We start from the raw sequence: 23614 nt of genomic DNA on the forward strand, positions 1-23614 counted from the left end.
TGCTAAATCCATCGTAGTGTAGCGATCATGAAAAAGAACGGTTGTTAAAGATCCTACGAGCTCGACCTCACCGACATAAACACACCTGCAGACGTACCTCTTCATCAGTTTTGACTTTATGTGGCGTTTGTGTTGTGAAACAAGCCTTAACAACTTTGTAGTTGCCATTTTCATTTCCATCCAGTTGATTTGTGCTTGATGGATGTCTTTACGAGCACGTGATAAATCTCCTCCTCGAAGCTCATGCATCAATTTGCTTCGGACGTCCATGTTTCACTGGGACGGATTTAGATCGGAAACACAGGAATACCGGCTCAGGAACTGTCAGCTTCTGAGCTGCACTGGACTGCAGCATGACATGGTGATGTTTGAATGTCCGATATCTTATGATGCATCCAAGTCAAAGACTGCTCCAGGTGCATGACGTAGAAAGTTAAACTTTTTCTACTTTTTCTAATCAGATATCCAAAAAATTTTAAGTTCGGAGCTGTCTAGAAAAAAGCATGTTTAGCATGTTAAGCGTGGTTTAGCATGTTCGCATGCTAACATCTGCTCAGTATCGCTGAGGCTGATGGACTTTCATTAGTTTTGCAGGCATTTGGTCATAAAGCAAACAAGTTGGGAAACATTGGACGACACCATGAACGTCTGAACCAAACATTGTGCCAATCCAGACAAACAGGTTTCAAAATGTCCACTGGATACTAGAAGCTTTTGTCTGCTGGTGGTGCTGGATGAAAAGTAGGAACATCTGAATATCTACAGCAAATTTAATGGAAATCCATCCAATATTGTAAAAATATTTCAGTCTAGACCAAAGTGATGGAGCACCAGCATCACTGTCTGCATGCAGCCTGGTCGTGGCCTGTTGACGTGCTGCCTCCTAGTGTTGATTTACACAAACAACACAAAAGTCACATTCCCATCTACCTCACTGGCTGGACCACAGTTTGGATATTAATATGAAATATAAAACATTTTCCTTTAAAGGGAAACTGGGAGCATTGAAGGGCAGCAAGGATCTAGCAAAAAAAAGCTTCTCGTTGCATTATGGGACATGTAGTCTCCAGCCTTTTAAGTAAGAGTTTGCTGCTTGACTCATCTCTCGTGAAGCCTCCGACGTTACTAAAGAACATTATTTGATTAAAATGTATTGTTGTTGGATTCACAGCTGTATTCTGATAAAACCACGAATAACATGCATGAAACTTCTACAGAACCATTTTAATTATTATGTTTTGATTGTTTTGTCTCATTTTCTTCTTTTAATCTTGTTTTCTTTCAATAGCCGACAGTGAAAACACAAAAAGCGGTACAGTTCATACAAACAGAGGACAAAAAAAACAACACATGCATCATTTTCAAAGAGAATCTTTAATAGTAAAAATGCACGAGTGGTGATAGAAACATTAATTCACAAATCATAAAGAGACGATTTGTTTTGTGCGTCTTTAAAAAAAACAACAAAACTGTACGTGAGCGACGTCTGGTTCGGATTTGGTACGAAATTGAAATGTGAATGTTTGTGCACGACCATGCTGAGACGGATTTCATGTGATCAGCAGCGTGGCAGCATTTTTTTTTTGTTCTGTCGTTATCTTAAGGCCACCGGGAGGAAGAGCGAGGTCAGAGCAGACGTGTAGACTACACACACACACACACACACACACACACACACACAAGGACGCCTCATGTCGTCCCTGCTGGAGAAGCTACTTCACAAAACAATATATTACAAAAAAAAAAAAATTACTGTCAAAGTAATTCTCAGTATTTTGAAATGATTGTTTTTGCAGCATCATGCATCGTCCTGGATCTACGACCTCTAAATCAGGTTTATACCACTGACACGACATCAACACTCACAAGGATCTGCAAAGACTTTCAGTTTCAGTTTGAGTACAATATTTGTGTTTCTTCTAGTAAAAACGTGCCTACTGCCATTTCTTGACTTGTACTTACACCAACTGGCAGGTATGTACCACTAACTCATATAATACCACCCTTCACTCCCCGATGACTGAGTCACTCATCAAAGAACATTATTACCTGACGTACAGCAGCTGAGCCAGCATCCTCAGCACTTTCAGGACCGCTGCTAGAGTCAGGGAGGAAGCTATCGAACCAACGTGATGTTGAAAAAGACAACAGACAAATCCACAACTGGAAGGTCCAAAAACACGAGCCTGCCTGGTACTTGTGAGAGAATCATGAAGTCGATCCGCGGGCATTCATTAAGTTCAGTTTCCCAGTTCAGATCAAAATAAAAAAGACATGTTGGTTTGTTCTGGTCCCCGGGCTGCACAGTCGACTCTTTGTGTCTTACAGTGAGGTTTCCTTGGCTTCTAGCACAACTGGTTTGAAGGTCAAGATCTCTGTAAAGGTGTGACCTAGAAAAAAGAGAGCACAGCAGGACACTGATCAATAAAACTGCTCAGATCATCTTCTTCCTCTCCCCTCTGGCCTCCATCCTTCACTGATCTCTGCTTCCTTTCCATCCTAATCAGTCGAACGGCTCCTCCCCTTCATCCTTACGTTTCCACTGGCTCAGCGGCAGGTCTGTGTTGTCTACCGAGTGGTCGTACGGCTGCGCTTCCTTCTCCTCCTCTGGTTCTCTGAACTCCTTGAAGTAAGGCAGCGTGAGACCCTCTGCGGCGGTTGCCCTGCACTCCGGATCCAGCAATAACATGCGCTCCAGCACCGACACGGCTGACGAAACGAGAGCGCAAACGGGGAGTCAGATCACAGTTTGACGGCCAAACTGGAAATGGATGGAATGAAAGAGGCTGAGCGTGTCCTACCTTGTGGGTTAGTTGTGGAAAACACCTTGCGGAGGTCTTTCTTCTCCATTTTTGGAAGACTTCTGATGTAGCTTTTAGCCTAAGAGAAGAAATCGTAATCAAAATGAACAGTGCTACAAATCATTACAACCATAACTGAACTGTGTGTGTGTGTGTGTGTGTGTGTGTGTGTGTGTGTTCTTTCAATTCCTAAAACTGCAACAAAACCAGGAAGTGTATCTTCTGAACTCACATCCTCAGACTCTAGTTTTGATATGAACTCCTGAGTCGGTGTTCCTGTGGTCTTCATGATCTCTCTCAGCTGATCTAGATCTGAGGACCAGGGGTCAAGGGTCAAATGTGAACCAGTCACATACACACAGGATCATTCTTTCAAATAATAGAAACAACAGGAAAAATGGTCAGAGCAAAAAAACTCCCACACACTGTCCTTCATCAGGTTACTTTACAAGACTAAATGAGAGACCTTCATAAATAGGTTGGTTGAGGACAGGGTGTGGGAGGAAAAATCGTGAAACTCTGATCCTGCAAAAGAAATATAGTCCTCAGTGAGGGTCGGTGAGGTGGTAGGATACGGTCGCTGCCTTTAAAAAGAGGTTTTCCTTGCAGCATCTCTGCCATGATGCAGCCCACGGACCAAATGTCCACTGAGGAAGAAGCAGAAGACAGAATATTTCAGACTTTCTGACGCCACCAAACACAAACTTCCCACAGGACAAATAAATGAATGTTGCTCTTGTTGAACGGCGATCAGCAGCTAAAGATGCAAACATTCATTAACAAAGCACCTGCAATGTCAGGTCAGATGTTAAGAGATCACCACCTAGTGGATCATACTTATTATTACCATCTGACTCAAGTGATATTTTATCCTGCTACTGTGACAGAAAGCCAGCTGAACATTGTTTAAGAATACATGTGTAGAGCCATTTTATTGTAACAAGTAGAGCTCCATCGATACTATCGATCCATATATCTGTATCTGCATATATGCTGTCCAATATGCAGCGATATTAAACCTCTTTTTAGAGATTACAATGCAGAAAAAGATGCTTGGGGAATTTATAATATTATTATTACATTTCCAGTGACATTAGACTTTAGTTATATGGTGTATTATTCTAATGTGCACACGGTGCAGTGGAGGTTGTAGCTGCTTCATAGACTCATCACTCACATTTATAAATAGTAATCTGTCAGTAATACTAATGTGGTTACTGACTGCAGCCTCAACAGACTATACTCCCTGCAAACACACCACATGCGTGAGATATGTTTAGAAAAAGCCTCAAAGCAGCAACACTCTGCCTGTTTTAACTGAGGCTGCAAAGGTCAAGTCAGTGAAACCACTCGCTGAGGCAGAAGCAGGAGCTGAGAGCATGTGAGTCCACTACAACAAATAATTCATGCTGCGTTATAAAACAACACGAGGACTCGGTGCTGACGACGAGCACTGAACACGACACAGGGATGAGAGAGTGTCTTTTTTTAAAATGAGCTCTTCATTACCCGTCTGAGTGTAGTGCATCCAGCTCAGGATGACCTCCGGGGCTCTGTACCAACGAGTCACCACGTATCCCGTCATCTCACTGTCGGCCTGCCGCGCCAAACCAAAGTCCAAAATCTGCCAGGACGTGAACAGGAGAACGTACATCTTACTCATACCCAGGAAACAGGAAACAGAAATGAAGCAACACGTTTGGTTGTGTTTGTCTGGGTTAGTGGATCCATCCGTACCTTGAGCTCACAGTCTTCATTGATGGCGAGATTTCCTGGTTTGAGGTCCTGCAAAAAAATGTGTAGAAAAAACGACTACATGAAGCAAAAGGAAAGTGAAATCCAGGCAGAACCGTGTAACACAGTGAGGAGGACATGAGTTTGTACAGGAAACACCAACTCCGTTTATAGTTAGAAGTGTGAACACACATTTATCACACACACGCAGAGTATTTTAAAAGACAACTCACCCTGTGAATTATACCAGCAGAGTGAATGTACTGTAATAAAAGAAAATAATGGGGAATTAATCAACAGAACCATCAAATAAACTAATAAAAATTGTCGACAATGTACGATCAAAGTAGAGTCCTCCACCTTCAGCCCTCTGAGCATCTGATAAACCAAATACTGGATCTTTTCCTCCGACAGCCTCTGCAGCTTCAGCAGCTTCCCCAGGTCCGTCCCCATGTACGGCATCACCAGGTAACTTCAGGACGAGAAAGGAAACATCACGAGGAGGAAACGCTCCAACTTTGATATCACTTTGACCTTGTGCACAAGTTAACGTGGCAGAGCAGGAAACAGCACTTACAAGTCGTGGAGTTTGTCCAGGGAGAGGTCAGCAGTGAACACGTCCAACAGCCCGATCACCTGCAGACAGAATGAAACAGCTGGAGATCATCTTTTGTTTTGAAGAAGAAAGTAATACCGTCCTGAGGGTCTTAAATGTGTCTCACATTTTCATGTTTCATGTGTTTGAGGAGCCTCAGCTCCCTGTAGGCCCGCTTGGCAAACAGCTCCGACTGGAACGGCCTGTACAGCTTCTTGATGGCCACTTTGGTTCTGGTCCTGGAGTCCACTGCCGAGCTGAGGGCGAGAACACGGCAGAGGGCGTGAGACACATCGGAGCTGCAGCGATGTTGAGTGATCTGACTGATGAATGTCGATTAATTGGTTAGAAGTCAACTATTAAAGGAGACTTATTACGAAAGTTATAAAGCTCCTCTCTCCCACAGAAAACACTGCTCCTGAAACGCCTCGTCTGTAGTCCCGCCTTTAATTCTGTGACTTTGTGACATCACACTATGTCACCATGTCACGCATTTGCATAATTTATTAGTGGCGAGTCTGGCATGTAGGAATTAATTTAGCACAGCTGCTCTGTTGTTGTCAGGCGTGTGTGAGCTGACCAATCAGAGCAGACTGGGTATTAAGGAGGAAGGGGGGGGGGGCCTTAAAGAGACAGGAGCTGAAACAGAGGACAGGCAGAGGGGGAACAGAGCTGTGTGAGAGAGCTGATGAGTTTTTGAGCATTAAAGCTTGTAAAGTTAACCCAGAATAAAATTATGAACATGAACATGAGCATATCTTTTCTTTTATTTCCTAAATGTTTCTGATTTCCAGCTTTTCAACTGTGAAAACACAACAACATTTGAGGAGGTCTTCCTTGGGAAACACTGATCGACCGTTTTCTGACATTTTATAGACCTTAAAAAACAAAGCGATCAGTTAATGAAGATGACGACATATAAGTGGATCATTAAAGTAACCAGTAGTTGCAGAAAGCGCCTATAGGGAGGGTGCAAACACCAGGTTATTTGGTCACGGGAGTGCCCAAACCTGCCCTTTAAGCCTTAAAATAAACTGCTGGGGGGGCTTTCAGAGATCTTGCCCTGGGCACGAGCAGGAGTATCAGCAGCCCTGGTCGCTCCCACATAAATAAATCTCCCATCTTCCAAAGAACATCAGCTGACCGACCTGTAACACGACCTGAAGGAGGAAAACATTAATCCAATCTGGGAAACTTCATGTGATCAGAGGGGGAAGAACTGGAGCCTTATCTATCCTGATCAGGGATGTTTACTATTGGCCCAAACCTGCTTTGTTTACACACACACACACACACACACACACACACACACACACTGCTTCCAGGGAAGGGAAGGGATCGGGCTGTAGCAGGCGGCTCCATCTCCAGAGTTTGTTCATGTGTAATTAAGCTGCTGTGAGTCTGTCGGAGCAGTTTTTAGTTTCCGCCTACACAGTTAATCATTGATAACAAAGGGCCGCACGCGGCGAGACGCACAAAGGTGTCCGGAAAAAAAGCTGCTTTTCATTGTTGCGTTGTCGGTAAACTCGGGCTGAGCGCACACATTTCACCCGGAATCCGCGCGGTGCTGACAGATTTAAGGTGACAGGATGATTGTGGTGAAGCGAAGGTGTCGGTGCAAGTGTCTCCATCATATAAGGAAGTGGAGAGGAGCAGCGCGTGTTCCGCGGAGCGCGCATACTTTTTCTTTTGTTCGGCTGTGGCACAGCGCGGCTGTCCGTCCCGTGGCACCATCTGTTCCTCCGCTTTCTTTGTTACCGTGCTCCACATAAAAAACCCAGCAGGGCTACACAGAAATCACTCACCATACAGTCCCGTACGCGCCGGACCCCACCTGCCTCAGGTCCCGGTACCGATCCGGTACCTCCCATGTGGTTTTATTGACTTCTTGGCGGTTATATCCGGGTCTGACTCGTGAAGACATCCTATTCACTAAAAAAAAAAATCACATAAAAGTCCAAGAGAGGTTTCGCTTTGGTTTGTTTTGTGTCTTCCGTCGCTACACACCCATTGTCCCGGTCACATCCCACCTATGCGCTCACCCTCGATCAGTGCGCAGCTGTGCGTGTCAGACGCTCAGGGCGCACCCTGAGGTCACCCAAAAGCCACTCCCGAGCTCTACTGGAGGCCTGCAATTAAAGGTGAAAAGAAAAAAAATGCAGTGTGCGTAACAGCAGACCGGGCCGGCAGCATGACCGGGACATGCGTCGGCAGTGAGGTGCGCAGCGTCTCGGCACAAACCTCGGCGCGATCTGTTCTGGTTAAAGGACAACGCTCACTGTGGACTGTGGACTCGCTGCTCCTCTGAGCTGCACCCCTTTGCTTTACGCAGGCAGATGTTGTGAGACTTGCTGGGACATGAACAGACCTGACGCCCCGGGCTGGAGACGCACACCTCGGCTTCGTGGTTTCAGAAATACTAGACTCATAGTTTCATGCGTCAGGTGACAGTGAGTGAGTGTATGTAAATGATTTTTATGTGCAGTAAAGAGAAAAACATGTTATGCAACACAGACATGAGAAGACAGCTATGGCACAAATAAAAAGGACACCGTGTCTTCTGACTGCTCAGTTTATTAGGATAAAGCTACAGCTGAAGGAAAGCGCAATCATAGGTTTCATATTAATTAAAGAAAAATAAAACTCTGATATCTCATTTCATGTTTGATTTCCACTTCTCTCCATCTTCAGACTGATTCTTGATCAAAAAGTGCAAGTTATGATCAGAGCTGAGACAAATTTCATGAATGGCGGTGAAGGTTTTTTCCCTTTCTGCAGCATTGAGGCTGATAGCATCACGTTTGTGGCACAGCCCACAACTAACTTCCCCTAAAAAGTGTTTGCATGGCTCTCGACCTGGCTTCATCAGCCACATCTAAACCTGCAGTTCCCATTTTTTTCCCCCTTCCCGCACTCAGCTGTAGCTTCAGTTCAGTGGCTGCTGTCAGAGAGCAGAACATGTGCGTTGTATGTTTCTGGCTGCGTGCACAGAGTGGTGCTGTGAAAGTGGCAAAAGACACAGTTTTCTATTATAGAAGAATATATTGTGCGTGTTTATCTACTGCGGCTTACAGGATCGAGTTTCACTTTCACCCACACATGACCCAAATCACCTATCTATCACTCCCCCTCTCTCTCTCACACACACACACACACACACACACACACACACACACACACACACACACTCACACTGATCATATTATTTGGTATATGTTGAGGTGACACCCCACAGTTTGTCAGAGTCAGACAGGTCACTGTAGGACTTGTTGTCTGAGTCGTCATTAATAGCTGGACGGACACCAAGCAGACAGGGAGTCAGCTGAGGGGCCTCTTTGTGAATTCTTTTTCCAGAAAGATGCATCTTTCTGCCTCGTTTTGCTTTTTAATTATTTCACTTGATGCATCCAAGTCACCGTGAACGTACAGGTGACCTTTCCTGACCCCCTCGTCGATCAGATTCCTCAAATCAAGTCGCTACTTCGACGTCATTTCCTGGAAAATGTCACACGGCTTGTGAAAGCCACCAGACGTGGAAACATCACATCTCCCCGCCTCACTTCCTGTCTGCTTTTGGTTTACCCATCTAGCCTATGGGGGTGTCGTGCCTCGTGCTGACTTCCCTGACGCTGCCTGCCAAAGCCACAGAGAGCTCTACGGTGACTGGAAGAGACATAAAAAGGTGCGAGCAGTAGACTCTCGTGTCGCTTCAGGCAGGAAAGCAGATAATCAAGGAAGTCATTACGAAGATCATGTGACACAGATTTCATTAGCCCAGGCTGGGGGCTTGCTGTGGTAGGGAACAGGACTTCTGGCTGCAGATGTAGACGTCGACGCCGCCTCCTGCTGCTGATGCTCCTCTCCCTCGTCCCTTTCTCCCTGCTCGGCGGTCTCGCCTCCGCCGACCCAGGCGGGAAACTCGAGGCCTGGCTGCGAGGAGAAAGGCTTCTCCAGAACCTTGAGGACACGCTGGACCTGGAGAGGAAGTGAGAGCAGGTGAACACCCTGAAAGTGAACACTGAACAAAGGGGAATTGAGTCAACTCCATTGTAATCTTTATTCTGCCACACCAAGGGACAGTTCACCCAAAAATAAAAATAAATATATTTTTCCACTTACCTCGAGAGCCATAATCCATCTAGACTGTTTTGCCGTGGTTTGTCAAGTTATCGGCTGAAGAGATTTCTGCTCTCTCTCTCCAAAATAACAGAACTAGGTGGCGCTCAAAGAGCCAAAATAAACTCAACAGCAATTTCTCTCTCTAGAAATCACGACCCAGTCGCTCAAGATAATCCACAGACCTTAGTGTGAGCAGCAGAGTGCCATCTAGTTCTGCTTTGTTAGAGAGAAGTCAGACATCTTTAAAACTCTGCAACTCACACCAAAACAATCAGGATGGATAAAAAGCGCTACAAGTAAGAAGAAAAATATGTTGGTTTTTTATTTTGGGGTGAACTACAGTGTGTAGAAACACTTTTCTAGTATTTTAACTCTTCTCTCACTCAGATGCACAACAACTGAAACTAAAATGAGGGTGTGGTAACACAAAACAACGAGCACATCGCAGCGACTCGAGGCCCTGACCTCGGAGAAGTCTCCATTCTCGGCGGCCTCGATCGCGTTCTGGGCGATGTAGTTCCTGAGTATCACACGAGGGTTGGTGGCGTCCATCACCCTCAGCCTCTCCTCCTGCACAGCCGCCACGTCGCTCTGGCCTTCCAGCTCCCGAGCCAGACGCTTCCTGCAGCAGTGATAACACGGAACAGTCAGAGAGTTACAGTCACGCAACGATGGCAGACTCAGCGGCCCATTTCCTCCTCTTTCTCTCTGTCCGCCTCCCCCCTTTATCAGTCACACTTCCACCCAAAAAGTCTCCTTTCCGGTCCATGCAGTTCCTCCACCCTCTAATGTTGCTGTACATGTGAGCTTCCCCCCCAAAATCTCACCTATAGCATGCGATCCAGCGGCTCCAATCCTCAGCCTGTTTGGTTTTCAGCTCCTCCTGGCTCGTCTCCATCAGGTCTTTCAGTTTGCTGAGTCTGTCCAACTGCCTCGCAATTGTCGCCCTGTCTGAGATCATCTGGAACAGCGCTGGGTTGCTCTGAGCCATCGAGAGCAGCATCGCCAGCTCACTTGTCAAACAACAGACAGAAATCATAACAGTTATAATCTTTACTGGCACGTTGGAGGAAGCAGTCGATAAGAGGTGCCAGTGGAGGCAATCCAGGTTGCCTTTGAGGGTAATATAAGGTAACGAGATGAACAGGACAGAGACATGATTGTCTTTATGTCGCGTTCTGTCCCACTGGCCGTGTTTACTGGAGCACAATAAAGATTAACTGGGCAGGAAATCAGATAACGTGTGCTCTGAATGTGTTACGTCTACTACGATCACGTCTGGTCACGATTTTCCCCTCTGCTGCTTTCAAAAAAAGACCAGACATGATTAGCAGACTTGCACACAGAATTGTAGGAAATGACATTTTGTATTTGTGTCCAGCTGCAAAAATCAGAACCATGGCAGTGTTTCTGATGCAACAGCTGACTGTCCGGTTACAGGCAGTTGCTCCTGAAGTGAAGTAGAGCAGCTCCAGTAGAGTTCAGCATCAGGAGCATTTTAGACCCTTAAAACTGCACAGATTAATATTCTTGCATTAACAACACTTCCAGTAATTATTGTTAATCTGGGAGGAGTCGCTTGTGACAAAGCCACAGATTGTTTTGCATTTCTGCTTTTTTTCTGCCTCATTCCTCTTTCCAGCAGCAGGTAACTAGAACATGGCTTTAAATAGCGATGTCGGTTTTGGCACCGTCGTGTTTACAGATGATTCTGCTGCACGCAAAGTGAGTGAGTGAATGGATGAATGAAGCTTTAAGATACCTATAAACTGTTAAACACGTATTAAACAAGACCAATAATATAAAGCCCCACTAGTGACACCCAGAGGCTGCAATGTGCATCACATCAAACATAATTATTTTGTGGCAAGTCTTTTGTTCACTAAAGGTCGTGGTGGTCACCAAAAATATTAGGATTCATTTTCTGGAGAAAGATTCAAACACAGTTCGAACAGTCGGCGGCTCACCGTGGATCCATCGAGGGTTTGTTGGCGGCCTTGAGCTCCTCCAAGGAGGCGCACTGCTCCAGCAGGAGGTCAGAGGCTTTCCTGACGATGTCCTCTTCTGTCTCGCTCTCGCCCTCACCGGGACACGAAATCTGACTCAGGCTGCGGAAGGTGTTGGTGAAGTCAGCTCCTGCAGGAGGGTTAACACACAGTCATCACTTGTGTTGCAACACATACTCCTATGGATGCACACAGATGTAATGAACTTTACTTAACACATACAAAGATAACTTATTATACTGCGTGGACTTTTTATGAATTAGTAGAAGGGATTGCTTTTCTTAAAAATATGAAATATTTGTGTTTGTGTTATTTATTGTTGTTTCTTAAAATTGTGTGCTGACCTGAGCAAAATGAATTTTCCTCATGGACAATAAAGGACATTTAATCTAATCTAATCTATAGCACATCATGAGTCCTTACAGTTTACTGTTGAGGTGTTTGAGGTGGGTTCAGGTCAGGGGCTTGAACTTCGACTTATAATTCCTCGCTGGTCACGTCTATACTGTTTTATGACTGCAGATAAAGTGCATCAGAAAACATTATGTGGGCTTGTAAGTGATGAGTCATGAAGCAATGTGAATTTATTATAATACATTATGAATGCCCTCATAACACCACAGAACCATAGAAAGTGTTATCAGATACATTAATGTTTTATGAGCAGTGCTCTTTGTATAGATCACATTCTGCACCTCTTTGCCTCTCGCTCGATGCCCTCTCATCAGACTCGGCAGTGAACTGTATAAAACCCTCCCACTCCTCCCGTCCCACCTGTGTTGTGCATGTTCTGCAGCAGCTCGGTGATCAGCATCTCGTCCTCGGGCTCGTTCTTCGTCAGCAAGCCCAGCTTCTTCCTCATGTTCTCCAGGTAGAAGCCGTTATACAGATCCAGGTACTCGTCCATGACGGCCTCGGCCCTGTCCGGCGGCAGCTCTGGATCAAGAGCCTCCGCGAGCTTCACCAGGTTCCACCTGCAGATGGTCGGCTGCGCCTTGTACGAGTATCGGCCCGAGTTGTCGGAGGCGTTGCAAATAAAATCTGGATCAAACCTGAGAGGGAGGAGGAAAGTTGTTGTCTTTTCTGTCGAGTGGTGGAGCCTTCACGCACACAACATTTGTATGATTACTTAAGTTACCATACAGGACCAACAAAATGTGACTGACCTGTCCATGAAACCATACGGACCGTAGTCCAGCGTGAGTCCCAGGATGCTCATGTTGTCTGTGTTCAGGACTCCGTGGCAGAAACCTACGCACTGCCACTGAGCCACGAGTCGAGCTGTGCGGACCATCACCTGCAGACAGGAAGAGGACGACATTACAGTGTTTCCAGAAAAATATGTGCATCTGCAAACAACCCCTGGGGAGTGTGGATGACTCGTAATCAGATGAGGAAAATGTCAAAAGTCCGCATCCAGAGTTTAATACCTTATTAGTCTTAATCTTATACTGAGCAGAAGGCACAGTGACTCAGGCCTGCAGCCACATCTACAGCAGCTTAACGGGATAAGAGGATCCCAAAGTTCTTGGCTTCAAACTGTAACAGGCCTCGAATCGGCTGCTCGCTCAAGTGCAATATCATAATAGATAGTGATGTGTTTTCACTCATGTGCGCTGACCTCTCTGAAGAAAGCCACGTTCCTCTCCACCCTGTCTGGGTGATTCTGCTGGATCTCGGGGTAAAACATCTCAATGACATAATCCATCATCTGACCGCGGATCTCATCGCGTCCACAGCTGGGACCCCGGCGGCCCGTGAACTCGTCGGGCTGCTTGAAGATCTCAAAGGATCCAAACCTGCTCAGAGAGCGAACGACTAAGAACAACAATCTCGAGAGGCTCAGACATCCACGGTGGATGAAAAGGAGTCGGCAGGTTGAACTCACCTGAGGAACGTGGGGGCGATACGGAGGACCACGGAGCATCTCTCGTGGCGAGGGTTCCCGCTGTAGTACACGTCCCGTACGACTCTGCTGTCAGAGGTCACTACGGAGCCGGCTCTGGTGGTGGGAACGCCCAGGAAGAACATCACCTCGCTGCACAGGAACTCCCTGATGCTGGAGCGCAGGACCTTACGACCATCAGCTTGTCTGTGGAGGACAGAACAGATGATCAAACATCATCAATTATTAAAAACAAAGCACTGTTTAGAAAGGAGTTGGAACACAGACATGGGAATTTCAAAATAAAGGCGTATCTTAACAATGGCGGCGATATCAATCGATGTTTTCACTTTGCATTGATGCTATTGCATCGTTGATCAGTGAATCTGTATAGCGATCCGGATCGGTGTATCATTGCACCCCTACAACCCGGCCAACCTGGACCCTCGTCAGTTTGCTTTCAGAACCAACAGAGGGTGCCATATCCACTCAGTCGTCACACACCTTGAGAATAAGAAAACAGAACGCAGCTTGTTGTTTTCAGCTCAGCATTCAACACAATCTCACCCTTTAATCTGATCTGAAACCTAAATACTCTGGGCTCGAGTACAACAATCTGCAAGTACATATTGGACTTCCTCACAAGCAGAACCCAGACGGTTCTGATTGGCAGTCAGAGCCCTGCAGGGCAGTGTGCTCAGCCCCCTCGCCTGCCTGTTCACCCATGACTGCACTCTCAACCATCCAGAGAGCTCTATTGTGAAGCATGTGCCACCACCACCACCGTCATCATCATCATCACCATCATCATCATCATCATGGGCCGCATTACAAACAACAATGAGAGTTTATACGAGGAGGAAATCATCGGTCTCGCAGAACAATCTACTGCTCAGCGTCAGCAAAACCAAGGAGCTGACTGTTGATTTTTAGACAAAAGGAGGCAAAGACACCCAAACACTGTTTATACCAGTGGAGCTGAGGCTATAGAATCTATAGTTTAAACTAAAGACAGTTTCATTTCTGAGACAAATTTTGGTTAAAACTGCACAGAACATCAACCCATCACCAGGGATGAAGCCCAAAGGATGCCTCAGCTCATCCTCGGCACTAGAATGATAATTAACTGAACCTTAAACCTAAAGTACAGACATATTATCTGTTATTTATATAAACACACACATTAATTGAGCTTCTCTCCAGGCTCCCCTCTGCTGAAGTGTCCTGGTGGGATCAGTATTGTTCTGATCTTCACAGCTCTATAACTTCTTCATGGCTTCACTCCTCTGGTGTTATAATATAATAATAATAATAATAATAATAATAATAATAATAATAATAATAATAATAATGTCTCCTCTAAACACAATAAATCCAACATTACATGTCTAACACCTCAACATCAGAACCCCTTGTACCTGGAATAAGGAGTCAGCCCGGCTCCTTTCACCTGGATCTCCCACCGGCCGCTCGGGTTTTCCCGCAGCAGCTCTGGATCTTGGCCCGGCGGCGCCTTCACCTCCCCGAGGTAGCAGGCCGCCCCGTCGCCCAGCTGCCCGGCGAACTGGCCGAACTGGTGGCCGCAGTAGCAGTGAGCGGCGGTCTCGGATCCGGGCATGACTTTGGATCCGCTCAGATACTCCGGCCCGAGCGGATCTTTCTCCACCTCCTCCGCGTCCAGTCCCAGCAGCGCCAGGGCTTCAGGCGACACCGCCACGAACCGGGGCTTGGTCAGCGGCTGCGGCTTCACCCGGGAGAAGCAGGCTCCCTTCACCTGCCGGACCCCCGGCTCGTCGGACGCGTCCAGCGGGAGCTTCTTGAGGGCGACGTTGTCGAAGTCGAGTCGCTCCAGCGGGGAACGACTCAGCGCCAGACCCATGTCGTCCATCCCGACCGAACCGAGGAGTCTGATCGCGGACACAGCGGGGAGAAAGATGCGTGACGGTCCCAGCCGAGGTCCTAGATAAGCCATCCAACCGGGGCCATCTGGTTTACATCCGCTGGCGCAGTTATAATGTGTCCGCTGGTCATGCTTTCATAATCCTGCGGGACACGCCGGATGTTTGTCTGCCAGACTGTGTTACGTTATTATCGGTCCGACCGGAAACAAAGAGTAAGCGGAATTAAATCGACTAAATGTCAAACTAAGGTACAACGTTGCTCTCATTATCTGATTAAATTATTCCAAACATGCGACTGTATAAATAATTATAATACAATAACAATGACATAGACAACTCGATTATAAAGTCTGAAGTCTTGTAAAGAAATAAAGTCTAATTATTTGTGTGCCTCAAAGCAAAGCAGCCTTTTGTTAGAGAGGTATCTCATATTTCAGACATGAATCCATTCAACCTTCAGTTTCAGTGGTATTAGTGTATAAGTATTTAATACTGAAGACATGAGAGGACTTTCAAGGGAAGATCCACCTCTTTTAGAAGCTTTTTTAAAGGGTTTATTTTGTAAATAATCATCAGAATTTCAGTTGTTAGTGTTGTCAATCTTTAACAACCTCTACTTTTAATTTTAAAATCAGTTAGTGTCATTTCTGAGTGCTTTCTGAGCATTTTTAGAAAAAATGATGTAATAGTCACAGCAAACAGAGAAATGACACCAGTAGAGAAAAGTTACATCACTTTTCCAAAAAGCAAAGTAATGTTTTCATAATGTCGAAGAAGACGTCATATTTACTGAGTGGTGTAGTGCAGCGTGGTGTAATGCAAGAGGGTTAAAAAAAGAAACTTTTTGAGGCAATAATAATTTATTTTTTTTACTTAAAATGATTTAATAATTCATTAATTTATTATAGAAGTTAGGATTTAATGTTTGGTTTCGGTGACAATGACAACACCACACAAGGCTGTGGGGGAAACAAACCTACAACAGATACAGGCGTTCATACAGATTTCTCTTGGCAGCTCTCAAACACACAGCAGATGAAACCTTTGGAAATGATGTGGGAGGGAAACAGACACATAACGCTTGAGGATATTTTACTGCTGAGGGACTGAGAGGCATGACTACGTCTTTCCTCCACATTCTTGTGTTTGTCATCTTTTACATAAGCAAAGACGTATTTGATCAACTGGAAGACACAACATCTGAGCTAGTTTAACGTTTGGATAACTTGCAAGTGGTTTAACTTATGATTGTGAGACGGAGCGACACTGCTTCCCATTGGACCAGCTCACAAATCAAAAACAGCAAGCGAAGTCCTTTTATAAATACATCCAATTATTTGAGCACTCTACATAAAATCATTTAACATAAAAACTAGTAAAATCTGTAAATTGATGTTGGTTCGATACCAATAATGTTTTATTGGGACGTGTCCCACATAACACAGTTCCAGGGACGTCATGCAGCCAATTTTAACGTGTGCAATAAGAAGCTCTGTAACCGAGGATCCAGGTCAGCGCCTCAGCAGACGAGGCGATCTGAAGGTCAAAGGCAGCAGTGAAAGCAGAAGTAAGGCTTCACCTCCAAACTCCAAAATCATTACAGTCAAGTTCAAACCGTAATTTGAGGGAAAACAAACCAATTTCATCGCCGTCATCTCAAACAATGTTTTAACAACCAGGCTGACGAATGAAAAAATGCATATCTCATAAAAGTACAAACAGCTGGAGCTGAATGACAGATGTTCTCTGAGCTGCTTAGATGCATATTTCTGTGTGTGAGATGGAGCCAGTATAAGCTAATGTGTTTGGGTTCCTCATAGTGGAGGTATAATCAAAAATATACAAATTACAAGATCAATGCATCGCTCATCCCGAGGCACACTGAAGCCTGTCCTGCAGGTCGGGTCACAGCTGAACGTCTGAGTGGCCGTAACATGACGAGGGCAGCCGAAGACAAGACAAGACAAACTACATGTTTCCATCACGGGCAACAGTATTTATAAAATAACACTATCATATAGTTATATAAAGACAGAATAATAGAAACTTGCATTGACCGTTTGGTTGTCGTATCTGTAAGATGCATATAACACACATTTTTGCCATTCCATTTACTTAGTATAGCCCTTACTGCTGCAGTACGAGGCACTTGTCTGTTGATGTGGGCCGGGCCGTGCACATGGGAATTAAGTCAATATTGTCTTATACTAATCTTTTCTGTGAGTTTTGCAGAAGATGCATTTCAAATAAATTTTTCAAGAACAGAGAAAAATGATGGTCAACGATCCAATTCAGACACTTAATGACATTTAACTCACACCGAGGGGTCGACTAGAACTGGAGTTCATACAGTATTTCTGTCATTGGTTGATTACAGTTATGACTGACCTGGTGTTTTACTGTCATAGCGATTTCCACAGGCTGCATGTACAGAACAAGACAACCAGTCTCTTATAAAGTGCTGGACTTAAAATGGGCCATTTACCAAAAAAATGCTGGTTGGCACCAGAAAGGAGGAAGGAATAAGGAGACAGCGTTATAAAAGTGTGCCTCTCAGAAAATGGCTCAGTCACATCATATCAGGGCAGATGACTGAAGATGTTTCTGATGATACTTGTCAAATAAAAACTGTAATAACTTACAGGAATGGTGGGGGGGAGATGTAAATCTATTCAAAAGGAATTATTGGCATTTGTAAACCTTACAAAAAGCAGGATTCGCACACAAAATATGAAAGTACTGTCATGGTTTCTTTGGCAGTACGGCCCTGCTGCGTCTACAGGGACATCGATACGAGGCGGAGGCTCTTCACCCCTCGAAGTCCATGTTAGTTCATAGTGTGGGCTCCTCCAGCCTCAGCTCCGGTTTTTTTAAGGCCAATGGTGATAGATGCATTGTTTTATTAGATGAACAGTTGTGTCACTGATGGCTTAGAGAAAACCACTGGGGTCAAGCACTGGGTGGCTTCAGAGTCTCCAGTAAAGATTGGACCGTAGGTATAGACAGCAGGGCTCGGCCTATACTCCCTCCAGCACGGTAGCAGGCGTATCCCAGCATTCCCATCATGACACCCTTAATGACGGTGCGCAACACCCAGCCAAACCGTGAGGGAGGGGCAACACTGAGGAAGAGACAGACACATTGAGAAGCTGTAAAGACGCAGTAACAAAACATTTTTTACTACCATCTGTAATGTGTTGTGTTAAAACGAAACATACCTCATGATTTCATTAATGTTGAGTTGCTTCTCCCAGTTTCTTTCTATGCCAGGGACGTGACCCATCCCTACAACTCCCACCACCACAGCAGGCACTTCTACACAAGAGCAGAAAATGTTCTGTTACATAAACAATCTACACTTCCACAAGCACAGACTCATTTTATTTCTATCACTATGTATAACACGGCTACTTGCGTAACCCCGTTTCTCTCTGAGCTGCATGAGAGAGTGTCTCACATTAGGACTGCTAACGACCCGACCTCATCAGAAGCTCCTATTGCATTCGGCTATCAGGACTGGCTGCAACCAAGCGTGTCAAAGTCAAGGAAGGCTGGAGATCCTCCTTCTATTAAAAGGACGTGACACTGCGCTGCCAGATGTTCAAAAACAATCAGCTCTTCCTCGCTACGAACGACCAAGGAGGGTGGTCTGGTAAGAGGCTCTCTCATACTACTCAGAGGATTGTGGGAAATACTGACTCTCAGATTACTGTCTGAATTACTCCCTTTGTGACAATATGTAAACCACCCATAACAAATATAATTCACAGAGCATGAATCCCTGTGGTGTCACCATGGGTGCAAAATTTGCTTTTAATGCAAATTAAAACAGTGAAACGTCCCACTATGTCCCTGAAATATAGTTTAAAATGTCACCACTGTTAATATACAGTATGACAAACACTGTTCAAATGAATGGTCTCTGTATCATTCAACCCATTATCAGTACTGGTTAATTTATTATGCAACAATTCAGTAACAAGTTTCATGATAGACATACACATGTCTTAAAAATATCAAGCACGATGTGTATTTCTGACGATACATTTAAAAAGTACTGTAAAATTTCAGCTGCTCGATGAAAAAATGTACCGACAAGCAAAGTGTGATGACTCAAAGTGTAATACTTACTCTGGGCGTTAGGGGGCGCCTCCACACAGCGTGTAGCCTGGCGGAGCGTGTGTGTGAGGTAGATGTCTCTTTCAGCCACGATAGTCTGGTGCAGGGCAGGAAACTCTCCGATCATCTCTGACATGGTCTGCTCCAGCAGGTCCTTCTGTTTGCACTTCTCCACATCCTCTTTACTGAAACATGACACGCAGTCCAACAGTCAGCGGTGGTCAGGTAGGAAGGAGAAGACATGTTTCTGTTCACACAGGATTAAGGTTATGACAGCCGTATCCTGTCTAAACTAAACTATTTCTTTTTTTAAAATTCATGTTACAGTTTGTACTTGTGTTTCTGGGTATCCTCTGCTACAATACTTTATAGAGGATGTACACTAGACTTATCCTTCAATACTTGTAGTTTTCTAAGAAGAAATAAGTCATTTTTATTGCATTTTTGTGCAATATGAAGAAATTGATATCATTATCAACTTGTTTTGCTTTCAGTCTACAAACACAACTCTCTGAGGATCCAGCCTCTGAAAACTTTCAACCTCTGATAGCAATTTTAGGGCTCAATCTAAGAGATGTGGGAAGACGAACACACAATAACTTCATGCGAGAAGCTGTCTAATGATAGATGTTGAGAAAGACAGTCTCACAACACTGTGTGATATGACAAAAAGTGACTACAGTGAGCTTGTACCTGATTGGGTCTGACAGAAAGCAAAGGCCCCATGCTAGCCGGGCCTTCTGCCACAGACTGAGAGCAGCGATGGCCCTTTTAAACGTCACGGGGATCGGCCTGTCCCCAAGGTGAAATTTACAGAATGGTACGCGTCCAGCCTGTGTGGTGGAAAAAACACCATCAAGAATTAAAACAACAAGAGAATAAAATAAAAACAAACAGACTTTACTTCCTGTGTGTGTGTTACCTCTTTAAAGGCCTCCCTAAACTCTCCTCCAGGAGCCATGCCCAGCTGCTCCGTGATGTGGGCTGACACTTTGAGCAGGAGAATCTGCATCAGGCCGGACATCAGCCCGTTCTGACAAACAGAGGGGAGAAATAAGCACTCGCAAAACCACACAACCACCAGCACGCCTTCAGAGTTTTTTCTTTACATTACTTGTAGTTGTTTGCACTGAAATAAACATAGCTTTGGAAAACAACCCCCCTTCTTCTTCACTAAAGGTTGTTTAAAATTATGTAAATTTCATGCTGGTTAAAAAATAGGCAACAAATATGTTCAGATCATTAATAGACTGCTTTCAGTTGTTCTAGTTTTCTGTTTTAAGCTTGACTTCTATAGCACAGCAGCACTTCCTGTATACTCTCCGTGCTTCATGCTGCTATCAGCGACCATATACTGTCAATCATTGTTGTTCGAGAGAGACCTCTGGAGGACATTGGGAGTACTGCTTGTTTTGCTTCCTTCAGATAACCGCAATCAATGTAAAGACAATGTGCTGATGTGCATTTATTCCTGTGGGACATAATTAAAGAAAGATTGTTTGTGGAGGTCGTTGATTTCTGCAGACTCAGGCTGAACTTGCGTGCATCAGCATTTCTACAAATCCACAGCATCTGTATACATTTCACAACCATTGCTAGTTCCCATCATTCTGAAAGCCTGACCTGTTTGATGGCCTGCTGAACCTTATCCAGGTTGACGTCTTTGGCTTCCCTCAGCAGTGTACTCTCATCCATATTCAACATAGACACCCTGTACTGGCACAGCTCCACCACTACCACGTCTGGCTGCACAGCACGGATCGTCTGTGTGAGGCAGAGAGAGACGGAGCAGTGGGTAAGTAAGATAAGAGACAGAGGGAGAATAAAAGAGCATGAGAGAGGGACAAAAGGCGAATGACAGTGAAGAGGAGATTAAGACGAAAACAAATCAATGTGGAAAAAAGAAGGTTAAGCTTTGGCAAAAGAGGAATGCCAACATAATTACAGTGCAGCTAATCATCACTTCAAGGTGCTACTCCACAGCACTTCTCCACATTCACTGACTCACTCCATTATTTTGCTGACAATTCACAGCATAACACATCTTTAAGTGGTGTTAGTGGCTTAGTGCACTGTACAGATCCAGTTGTAAGTTCTCATTGGCTCACCGTGGCCACATCCTTTTTGCTGCTGTCACTGAAGTGGGCAGTGCCCACCAGGTACAGGACGCTGCCATCAGGGGCAGTGAGACAGGTCACTGTCTCGGGGAGCTCAGGGGACGACTGGCGGCGTTGGGATCGCAACTGCCAAAGCAGTTCCACTGCTTCACCATCCGCTAGACAGGAACAACAGACACAGTTATCAACAGTGGAGTCAGCAATTTCAATCCAATGGACCTTTTGTGTATTTGTTGTGATGCGAGCTATAGTATGGTAGCAGGAGAGTTGTGAGTATTTCTCTCTTTTGGTCTGCTAACCAAGTTGTTAATGTTGTTGGCAAAAGGCATCCATGAATTGGGAGCGCCGAGCATCTGAAGGAGCTCTGAAGGGAGCGGTGTTTGTACTCAGCTGTTAATTTCAACCATCAACACATTAGCTTTACTTATTCAGATTCACTTCCTTGTCGTTTTCCTGAGCATTGACATACACAAAGTGAAATGAAATCCCGCTTCCCCCAGCTCCGATATGTGTCAGTGCTTTCAACTGAATAAATATTTAAGTGAAAAGTTAAAAAACAAGCTAAAACACCCGCAGAAAGGGAAAAAAAAGAAAACTTTCTTCGCAGCAGTCCCGACTCAACAGAGCACATGATAAAGTGCTGATTTTTCATCATTAAGTGCTGAATTGAGTCCATGAAAAAGTTCTGTATTTCACTTCCACTTACAGCTTTTCGCAAAAGCAACGTTTGCTAATAATGGAGAAGAGTTAAAGGTAAACAGGATTTTCCTTAAAAAACAATATAGGCACTCGTACAAAAATAAACCCCTATCAATCATCACTTATGACGCCTTAAAATGTGTGGTGGAGCTTTGAGGGGTGGGCTTTGGGTTGGCAGCACAATATAAAGTGTGCAAGAGAAAAATCTGTGGATGTGGATTAATTGCAAAAACGTTTACAGAAACCTTTAGGTCATGATGCACCAGGTAAAACTTCATCTTTAAGGTACGATGCGTAATTTTATGGAGATAACCTGCCGTTGCTCCAGGAAGTAGCAGTGTAACATATGGGGCAAATCCCTTTCTTCTACAGAGCAAAGAATTTGTAAGACTTTGTTATTATTGTGCCATGCAGATATACCATGACGACAATGATAAACTTATCAAGTCCCTGACAATTTTACACATTTTTTATCCAGATAAAATGTAGTTTAACAAAAGGCACTGACACGGCATACGGTCACATGTAGAGAGAGGTATTGCAACTTACGGTCTTGCTGATGAAATACTGTGCAAACACAAGTTAAAAAAAAGAAAAAGAAAAGAAAAAAGTTTCTCACAGAGGCCTGGAGGTAGACAAGGGAGTTCCTCTTCTGAAGGATCTTCTGACGGGCCAACGGACTCATCCTGTTAGACATCAAATTAGCAAATATGTTAGACAGAAGGTGTGTTTACATCACCTCAAGATTAAGAGATTAATCCTGTTCAACTCAAGCCAGATTGAGACAGACTGGCTGATTATTAGGCAACTGCTCTGCAACGGTTGAGAAACACAAGTTTTGTTTTTTTTACACAGACTCCAGTGAACACTCAAACTACCCACTTTACCCAGTGTGAGCAGGAGGACATCGCTCACAAACATCTCCCCCAAAAAACACAAGAGTGTCGTTAAAACTGTGACAAACCTCCGAGCTGTTGTCTTGATCCATGTCTGAAGCACTGAGAGCTGAGTGACAGAGAGCAGAGTGAGCTGTGAGACGTTCACGGACAGCTAGCGACAGTTCACTGACTGCTGACGTAGCGCTGCAGACTCAACGCAGCTAACAATCAACACGCTGTAAACAATGCTGAGAAAAGTGGCGGCTGTCATCGATTTACGGGTACAAATCGCTGAGTTAACGTCGTCTCGGGTAAAGGCTGTCATTACGTTAGCTACACAAGGTAGCCTGCGCGGCTAAAGAAGTAGTAACTTCTAGCTAGCTGTCGTTACTTCCAGGTGCGGGACTGCCGAACAGTCGGCGGTGACTGAGGGGCTCATCGCTCCGGCTAGCGACCGGATGATGAGACCAGCTAACTCGAGCTAATGTAGGCTAGCAGGTCCCGGTAAGAATATCGTCCAACTACACACGTTAAAAACAGAGTAACTCCAAAACAAACGCCGCTAATTCAAGTTCAACATATGTGGAAATTTACACGCTAGTTGTCCAAAAACAAATGTGAGCAACTTACCGAGCAAAAGCCAGCCCCGTGTGTCGGTGTGCTCCTCGGTAGTGCAGCAGTGCAGCGCTGCTCGGCTGAAACTGACAGCCGCGGTGCATTCTGGTACATGTAGTCATTTGGCAGTTGGGACGCGCACACT

At 44.9% G+C, this 23614-nt stretch overlaps 3 protein-coding genes across 3 annotated transcripts; all 3 read right to left on the bottom strand.

Annotated features, from left to right (window-relative positions):
- Window positions 1–1355: 1355 nt before the first annotated feature.
- On the bottom strand, window positions 1356–7591 carry mapk12a (mitogen-activated protein kinase 12a). The gene is made up of 12 exons (XM_084363434.1): window positions 6936–7591; window positions 5258–5387; window positions 5113–5171; window positions 4896–5007; window positions 4769–4798; window positions 4539–4586; window positions 4311–4425; window positions 3377–3448; window positions 3034–3113; window positions 2802–2880; window positions 2536–2709; window positions 1356–2390 (listed from the first exon to the last, which is right to left on the bottom strand). The coding sequence occupies exons 1-12, from the start codon at window positions 7052–7054 to the stop codon at window positions 2323–2325; spliced, it is 1086 nt and encodes a 361-aa protein (XP_084219560.1). The 5' UTR covers window positions 7055–7591; the 3' UTR covers window positions 1356–2322.
- Window positions 7592–7688: 97 nt separating this feature from the next.
- selenoo1 (selenoprotein O1) lies at window positions 7689–15227 on the bottom strand. The gene is made up of 9 exons (XM_084363433.1): window positions 14559–15227; window positions 13144–13347; window positions 12877–13054; window positions 12422–12552; window positions 12030–12307; window positions 11217–11385; window positions 10077–10262; window positions 9715–9871; window positions 7689–9105 (listed from the first exon to the last, which is right to left on the bottom strand). Exons 1-9 carry the CDS (start codon window positions 15110–15112, stop codon window positions 8881–8883), a joined length of 2082 nt encoding a protein of 693 aa, XP_084219559.1. The 5' UTR covers window positions 15113–15227; the 3' UTR covers window positions 7689–8880.
- A 1789-nt stretch (window positions 15228–17016) lies between these two features.
- trabd (TraB domain containing) lies at window positions 17017–23559 on the bottom strand. Its single transcript, XM_084364498.1, has 10 exons — window positions 23485–23559; window positions 22941–22981; window positions 22596–22662; window positions 21269–21435; window positions 20784–20924; window positions 20083–20193; window positions 19854–19993; window positions 19173–19345; window positions 18260–18356; window positions 17017–18162 (listed from the first exon to the last, which is right to left on the bottom strand). Exons 2-10 carry the CDS (start codon window positions 22962–22964, stop codon window positions 17991–17993), a joined length of 1092 nt encoding a protein of 363 aa, XP_084220624.1. The 5' UTR covers window positions 22965–22981; window positions 23485–23559; the 3' UTR covers window positions 17017–17990.
- Window positions 23560–23614: the final 55 nt, after the last annotated feature.

Source organism: Pagrus pagrus (assembly GCF_965226575.1).
Source record: "Pagrus pagrus genome assembly, chromosome: 10".
In the NCBI taxonomy this organism is placed as follows: Eukaryota; Metazoa; Chordata; class Actinopteri; order Spariformes; family Sparidae; genus Pagrus; species Pagrus pagrus.

Excerpts from the sequence above, each read along its gene's own strand:
- trabd (XM_084364498.1), bottom strand. The coding sequence starts at position 22,964 with ATGGATCAAGACAACAGCTCGGAG. Across the intron at positions 20,925-21,268 it reads GCAAAAAGGATGTGGCCACG|ACGATCCGTGCTGTGCAGCC; the intron begins GTGAGCCAATGA and ends TGCCTCACACAG. Across the intron at positions 19,346-19,853 it reads TTTCTGTCAGACCCAATCAG|TAAAGAGGATGTGGAGAAGT; the intron begins GTACAAGCTCAC and ends GTCATGTTTCAG.
- mapk12a (XM_084363434.1), bottom strand. The coding sequence starts at position 7,054 with ATGTCTTCACGAGTCAGACCCGGATATAACCGCCAAGAAGTCAATAAA. Across the intron at positions 4,799-4,895 it reads AGATGCTCAGAGGGCTGAAG|TACATTCACTCTGCTGGTAT; the intron begins GTGGAGGACTCT and ends CTTTTATTACAG. Across the intron at positions 4,426-4,538 it reads ATGAAGACTGTGAGCTCAAG|ATTTTGGACTTTGGTTTGGC; the intron begins GTACGGATGGAT and ends ACGTCCTGGCAG.
- selenoo1 (XM_084363433.1), bottom strand. The coding sequence starts at position 15,112 with ATGGCTTATCTAGGACCTCGGCTGGGACCGTCACGCATCTTTCTCCCC. Across the intron at positions 13,348-14,558 it reads GGGCTGACTCCTTATTCCAG|ACAAGCTGATGGTCGTAAGG; the intron begins GTACAAGGGGTT and ends TGTCCTCCACAG. Across the intron at positions 9,872-10,076 it reads CGCTGGATCGCATGCTATAG|GAAGCGTCTGGCTCGGGAGC; the intron begins GTGAGATTTTGG and ends TCACTGCTGCAG.